This window comes from Diceros bicornis, chromosome 35, assembly GCF_020826845.1.
Source record: "Diceros bicornis minor isolate mBicDic1 chromosome 35, mDicBic1.mat.cur, whole genome shotgun sequence".
NCBI classification, from domain to species: domain Eukaryota; kingdom Metazoa; phylum Chordata; class Mammalia; order Perissodactyla; family Rhinocerotidae; genus Diceros; species Diceros bicornis.
In genome coordinates, this window is record NC_080774.1 from 10,098,302 (window position 1) to 10,106,332 (window position 8,031).

Here is an 8,031-nt window from a genome sequence, read left to right on the forward strand (position 1 = left end):
GAGGGGAGATGGGCAAGGGAGTGTGCCCACCAAAGACCTCCAAGCCCCCTGGTCTGGAACATCTGGAGTTAGACGAGCAACGGACGACAGGAGGGGTGGGGGCGGGGTGTTCCGTGTGCCACAGTTGAGGAAGGCATGGAGGTTTTGTTTCCTCTCTCAAGGCACAGTCTTGCACTTTAGAGTTTGCAGTCCTTCTTCATGATGACATCACTCCACGACGTCAAAAGGACCTCAGCCAAGCACGACTGAAGCTGCTGCCGTGGAAGGAAGTCACAGAGAAAGGACACTATCTGAAGGGTAACAGAGAGATCAGAAAGACGAAAGGCTGTGACTCTCAGAGGTAGGCAGTAGCCACCCTTTATGCAGCCAGCATAGACCTGGAGCTAATACGTGTGACTGAGGGTCTATGTGTCAGGGAGAGCTGCTGCTGATGGACACAGGCCCTGCATCATCAACCGATCACTAGGGCCATGTCAGTGGCAGCCTCTGTGAGAGACTGTGCCTCCTTGTCTTCTCTACAGAAAAACCAAGTGGTTATGTATGAGGCTAGCAGAGTGCTTCAGACTGGGGCTCCCCAGATGAAGGGCTTCAGGCTAGCGCTAGTGCCAGGACCTTCACGGCTCAGCCTGGGGATCATGCTGGTGTTGTTACTGATTTTCCTGCCAGGATTATACTGCGACCTGGGATCAGTATATTACTCTACCTACGAAATAGTCATCCCCAAGTGTCTGACAGTCAAGGGAAGGGAAGACCCAGTGGAAAAGGCATCTTATATGCTATTTATGCAGGGCCAGAAGCAGCTGATTCACCTGAAGGTCAAGAGAGACTATTTTGTGGATAACTTTCCAGTCTTCAGCTACCACAATGGCGGCCTGGGACAAGAAATGCCCTTCATCTCACGTGACTGTCACTACGAAGGCTACATAGAAGGCATCCCAGGTTCTTTTGTTTCTGTCAACACCTGCTCAGGCCTCAGGGGCATCCTGATTAAGGAGGGAAAATCCTATGGCATTGAGCCCATGGACTCTTCAAAACGGTTTGAACACGTGCTGTACACCATGGCACACGAAGCTGGAATCTCCTGTAGTGTCACTTCCGAAGACAGCCAAGTGGCGTCCACCAGCCAGCAACAAGGGAGCAGGAAGCCTCACGGTCCACAGGCGCTGTCCTACTTGTGGTCACACACCAAGTATGTGGAGATGTTTGTCGTGGTCAACAACCAGCGGTTCCAAATGTGGGGCAGTAACATCAATGAGACAGTCCAGAGAGTGATGGACATCATTGCTCTGGCCAACAGCTTCACTAGGGGAATAAACACCGAGGTGGTGCTGGCTGGAATGGAGATTTGGACCGAGGGGGACCTCATAGAGGTCCCAGTGGACTTGCAAGTTACACTCAAGAATTTCAATAGCTGGAGACAAGAGAAGCTCTTCCAACGTGCGAAGCATGATGTCGCCCACATGATTGTTGGACATCGTCCTGAAGAGGATATGGGACAGGCATTTCTCAACGGTGCCTGTTCAAGCGGCTTTGCAGCAGCTGTTGAATCCTTCCATCATGAAGATGTCCTCCTGTTTGCAGCGCTCATGGTCCATGAGCTGGGGCACAACTTGGGTATTCAGCACGACCACTCGGCCTGCATTTGTAAAGATACACGCTTTTGCCTCATGCATGAAAATATCACTAAAGAAAGTGGCTTCAGCAACTGCAGCTCTGATGACTTCTACCAGTTCCTCCTTGAACTCAAAGGCGCCTGCCTATTCAACAAGCCTCAGCACAAAGGCCGCATGCGTAGGGATGCTGAGTGTGGTAATGGTGTGGTGGAAGGCGATGAGCAGTGTGACTGTGGTTCCTTCTGTGACAATAACCCATGCTGTGACCAAACATGTAATCTGAAGGAGCATGCAAAGTGTACTCCTGGACCCTGTTGTAATATATCATGCCAATTTGAAGCATGTGGACACAAGTGCCGTCCTGCTTCGGGAGAATGTGACCTCCCAGAGTATTGTGATGGTAACTCTGATGCATGCCCTGAAGATAGCTACAAACAAGATGGTACAACATGTGCACAAGATCACTATTGTACTCAGGGTCAGTGCAGGGACCTTGACGAACAATGCCTAAATATTTTTGGGTACCCTGCAAGGTCCGCTCCAGTAGACTGTTACATTTCAATGAACAGCAAAGGGGACCGGTTTGGAAATTGTGGCCATCCCACCTTGGATAACCCAGCATATGTTCAGTGTGAAGTCGACAATATGTTTTGTGGGAAAGTTATATGTACAAATATTAGACGGGTACCATCAATCAAACCCCAACATACAGTGATCCAGGTCCCTTATGAAGATGACTGGTGCTGGAGCATGGACATGTATAGTACTACTGATATCCCCGATGATGGAGATGTGCACAGTGGCACTCTTTGTGCCCCCGATAAAGTGTGCATGAGTCACTCCTGCACTGATCACGCTGTGCTCAACTATGACTGCAATCCAGCGGAAATGTGTTCTGGAAAAGGAGTTTGCAACAATTTAAAGCACTGCCATTGTGATTTTGGCTATGCCCCTCCTGACTGCAAAACTCCAGGAAATGGGGGTAGTGTAGACAGTGGCCCCGCTGGTTTGCCAAGTACAGAAGAGCCAGGTGGAAGCGGAAGTGGAGACACTACCAGTCGTCCCAAACGTGAAGAATTTTTCTTAGACCTCATGGTCTTATTACTCATTATACTTTTAATCATAATATTACTAATTATAATTATTTGTGCCATCCTTGCTTGCAAACGTTCAGCAGCAGAAGAGCCCACAGAAAAGGGTCCAGAAGAGGCTGCAGAAAAGCCCCCAGAACAGGAGCCTGAAGATGCTGCCCCAGAAGAGGCTGCCCCAGAAGAGGCTGCCTCAGAAGAGGCTGCCCCAGAAGAGGCTGCCCCAGAAGAGGCTCCCTCAGAGGAAGGAAGCGCAGAGGAAGAATCAGAGCCATAGGTCAAGTAGTGGGAGGAAGAAGCCAAATATATCAAAGACCTCGAGCACTGAGTGGGAATGAGAGGCCCAGTGAAGCAGAGGTGAAGTGGGAATTGATAGCTCCAATGGCTCTGACTAGGATTAATATAGTCTATAAAAATATATTAATGTGAGAGGAGGGATTCTCCCATTTTTATCATTCATTTTAGTAATTAAAGTTTTATTTATTTAATATGCTAAATATTTTACTACTTTTTGCTTTTTTACATTTAATTTGAACTCTTCACGTGCATCTTTTGACATCAATGTCCTTATCTTGGGCCAATTTTTCCAGTCACCAGAAACTTTTTCAGGACATGCCATCTTTCATCTAAGTTGTTTTACATACACTACTATAGTTACCTGCATTTATTACTGTCACACGGATTTTCAAGTAACAACTATGTATTATGTGAGGACAGTTCTTTATGTGATCAATTGTTCTAATTTGCCCTATAAATGTGCATTCATGAAACGAGGAGTTTTTAGACACAAAAATAAATATAACCCTATTCAGGTTAGACATCTCTTCAGATTCCCTGTGGTGTAGTTATTGAGTCAATTTTGTTCTGGGACTTTGTGAGAGGGACTATATCTGATAAGGCAGAAGTCCCTGATCGCCCCAGGGTCAAGAAGTCAGTGTTGAAGTCATCCACCTTTTCAAATCTGGCAAATTTTTAACATGATGTATGTATATTCAATTTATTATTTCCCAGTATTTCCAGGTACTTCCTATAGCCATACTCCCTTTTTACCTAAAATATTTCTTTTTCTTCTAGAGCACCTTTCATAGCCCTTCCTCTTTACTAATCCTCCTAGGATGAATTTCAGACCTTCAGATGTCTGATGAATATCACCTAGAGTTAGGAAACTCTATTTATACTAATTTTCTTTTTTTTTTTTTTGTGAGGAAGATCAGCCCTGAGCTAACATCCGTGCTAATCCTCCTCTTTTTGCTGAGGAAGACCGGCTCTGAGCTAACATCTATTGCCAATCATCCTTTTTCTCCCCCAAAGCCCCAGTAGATAGTTTTATGTCATAGCTGCACATCCTTCTAGTTGCTGTATGTGGGACGTGGCCTCAGCATGGCCAGAGAAGTGGTGCATTGGTGCGCACCCAGGATCTGAACCCGGGCTGCCAGTAGCAGAGTGCGCGCACTTAACCGCTAAGCCACGGGGCCGGCCCTATACTAATTTTCTAACAGTACAGAGGCCCCTCTCACAGTGCTGAGTACATGTATGAAACAAAAATTTTATCTTTTTCTGTTTTTCTTTTTTTATTCATTGAAATTAATAACTTGTTGACTGATATCAGAAGGAATCTCTCCAATTACAGGTAACAGAGCTTTGGAGGTGGTAGATACTTCTCTGCGAAGACAGCACAAAGCAAGCATAATAATTAGCATTATTCATTCTGTGCCAGAAACTGTGTTAAACACTTTACATTCATTGTCTTAATTTAATCCTTCCAACCACCCTATGAAACCTCCATCTTGTTCATGAAGAATCAGACCAAAGAGAATTTGTCTAGAGCTAGTAAATGGTGGAATCTGCATCTCTCCCCAGGCATGACTCAATCTAAATTCTCCACTACCTCATAAACCTTTTACTTCAGAAAAAGTGACAGGGAAAACCCTCAATATATCCACAATTGCCCTCGATTATGAATCCCCAAACGGTGTAGTCGTTATGGATGAAAATGTCTTTTCTCCTATTACATCCTGACATCATGGAGTGGCGTGTTGCCATCTTCTTCAGTGCTGTGAGCCTATCACATTGTAGATGCTTAATAAATGTTTACCAAGTGAATGATTTAACCAGAGCTAACTTTAAAATATAGTGTCAGAAGTGATGTCAGCATCATGGTGGAGTGAGATTTCCCCCTTAGACTCTCCCCTGCTAAGATACAACAAAAAGGACATCCATATACCAACAGAGGACACTTGTCGCACAACACAAAAGACGTCTGAGAGACCCACACAACCTTAAATCTGAAGGTGGAGGTGCTGGTATCCCTGGAGGAAGTGGAAGGAGGTAAGGAGAACTCCTCTCCTTCCCCAGTGACAGCGACCCTGGGACTGGGACTGTGTGGCTCTCAGAGGGAGGGGGCCCTCAGTGGGAAAATGGTCGCTCTCCAAGTTCTTTCACAGCCTGTGGGAAATTCCCACATGGAGGGGACTGAACTGTTGCAAGGGTGTCTTCATCAAGCTAGCACCCCAGGAGAGAGATAGTGAGTGAAGAATGAGAAGCCCCCTGGATCAGGCAGGCGAAAGAAAGAGCCCCTCCCCTCCGGGACCACGCAAGTCTCAGAGAGAGAAGGGGGAGGGCCACCCCTCCACAGGAAAACCATCACTTTCCAAGTTCTCTCACAGTCTGTGGGAAATTCCCACACAGAGGGGACTGAACTGTTGCAGGGGTGCCTTCACCAAGCTAGCACCTCAGGAGAGCAGATAGCGAGGGAAGGGCGAGAAGCCTCCGGGGTCAGGTAGGTGAAAGAAAAAGCCCCTCCTCCCGCCCAGAGCACCAGCACAGCCAGTCGGCCAGAGCGCCCCGGGATTGGGGCAGGCTTAGAATACACAGCTCTTGACCCCCACCCAGTGATGGCAGGTGGAAGCTGCAACCAGATATTTTCAGAATGAGGAAAAATAAGCCCAGGCCCTCAAGCAGTATACAAAAATATACTAGATCTCCAGACCAGAAGGAAAATGACAAGCACCCAGAAATCAATCCTGAAGGCATAGAAATTTATAACCAGAACTACAGAGAATTCAAAATACCTATCATAAAAAGCTCAAGGAACTGTAAGAAAATACAGATAGACAATTCAATGAAATCAGGAACTTCTTCACAAAAGAGACTGAAACTATAAAGAAAAACCAATCAGAAATGTTGGAAATGAAAAACACAATGGAGGAGATAAAGAAAAATCTGGAATCTTTAAAGAACAGAGCTGACGATATGGAGGAAAGAATTAGCAATACTGAGGATAGGAATGCAGAAATGCTCCAGATAGAAAAGAGAGAGCTAAGACTGAAAAGAAATGAAGAAATATCCAACTCAATTAGGAAATGCAACATAAGGATTATAGGTATTCCAGAGGAAGAAGTAAGGGAGAAAGGAGCAGAGAGCCTGTTCAAAGAAATAACAGCTGAGAACTTCCCAAACCTGGGGGAAATACAAGTGAATGAAATAAATAGATCTCCTAAATATATCAACATGAAGAGACTCTCTCCAAGGCATATAATAATAAAGCTGGCAAAAGTCAATGATAAAGAAAAAATATTAAGGGCAGCAAGACAAAAAAAAAAAAAAAAAAAAAAGTACAAATTAATTCCTATTAGGCTCTCAGCCAATTTCTCAGCAGAAACTTTACAGACTAGGAGAGAGTGGAATGATATGTTCAAAATTCTGAAAGACAAAAACTTTCAACCAAGAATACTCTATTCAGCGAAAATATCCTTCAGATATGATGGAGAAATAATAACTATCCCAGACAAACAAAAGCTAAGGGAGTTCATTGCCACAAGACCCTCGCTATAAGAAATGCTCAAGAAGGCCCTAATGCCTGAAATAAAAGAGAAAGAGGATACAAAGCTTTGAGCAAGGAGAAAAACACGTAGACAAAATCAGAAAAATTGCAGCTCTCTATCAGAATAGGTTAGCAAACACTTAATTATAACACCAAAGATTAAGGGAAGGAAAACCTCACCACTTTAAACATAAACTCCCAACACAAGATGGAATAAGTAGTGACAATAATAACTTAGAAAGAGAAAAGGAAAGGGATGGAGTCGACTTGGTCTAAGGAAAGAAGAGGCCTTCAGAAAAGGGACTATCTCATCTACGAATTTTTTATACAAACCTCATGGTAACCACTAAACAAATAATCAGAACAGACACACATACAATAAATAAAGAGAAAACTAAGAAAACCATCATACAAAACTACCAAACTGAATTGGCAGCCCAAAACACACAGGACGAGAAACAAAGGAAATGCAAAAGAACCAGAAAATGAGTGAAAAAATAGCAACATTCAGCCCTCATATATCAATAATCACTCTAAATGTAAATGGACTGAATTTTCCAATCAAAAGACAGAGAACGGTGGTATGGATTAAAAAACACAATCCAACAATATGCTGCCTCCAGGAAATACATCTCAGTTCTAAAGACAATCACAGGCTCAGAGTGAAAGGATGGAAAACAATACTCCAAGCTATCGGCAAACAAAAGAAAGCAGGTGTTGCCATACTTATATCAGACAAAGTAGACTTCAAGATAAAACAGGTAATGAGAGACAAAGAGGGGCAATATATTGATAAAAGGGACACTCCACCAAGAAGACATATCACTTATAAATATATATGCACCCAACATAGGGGCATCAAAGTACATAAAGCAACTATTAACAAACATAAAAGGAGATATTAACAACATCACAATAATAGTAAGGGATCTTAACATCTCACTTACATCAATGGATAGATCATCCAGACAGAAAGTCAATAAAGAAATAGCAGACTTAAACAAAAAACTAGATGAGATGGACTTAATAGATATATATATAGAGAGAGCACTCCATCCAAACACAGCAGATTACACCTTCTTCTCAAGCACGCGTGGAACATTCTCAAGGATAGACCATGTGTTGGGAAACAATGCAAGCCTCTATAAATTTAAAAAGATTGAAATCATAACAGCATCTTTTCCAACCATAATGCTATGAAACTAGAAATCAACTACCAGAAAAAAACTGTGAAAATGACAAAGATGTGGAGACTAAACAACATGCTACTGAACAACCACTGGATTATTGAAGAAATTAAAGGAGAAATCAAAAAATATCTGGAGAAAATGAAAATGAAAATACACCACATCAACTCATACGGGATGCAGCAAAAGTGGTCCTGAAAGGGAAACTCATGGCAATACAGGCCCACCATAACAAACAAGAAAATTCCCAAATAAGCAACCTTAAACTACACCTAACAGAATTAGAAAAAGAAGAATAAACAAAGCCTAAAGTCAGCAGG

At 43.3% G+C, this 8,031-nt stretch overlaps 1 protein-coding gene across 1 annotated transcript; it reads left to right on the forward strand.

The window, feature by feature from the left end:
- The first annotated feature begins 470 nt into the window (after positions 1-470).
- On the forward strand, positions 471-2,978 carry LOC131398039 (disintegrin and metalloproteinase domain-containing protein 1a-like). The gene has a single exon (XM_058531089.1). The coding sequence runs from the start codon at positions 471-473 to the stop codon at positions 2,976-2,978; it is 2,508 nt and encodes an 835-aa protein (XP_058387072.1).
- Positions 2,979-8,031: the final 5,053 nt, after the last annotated feature.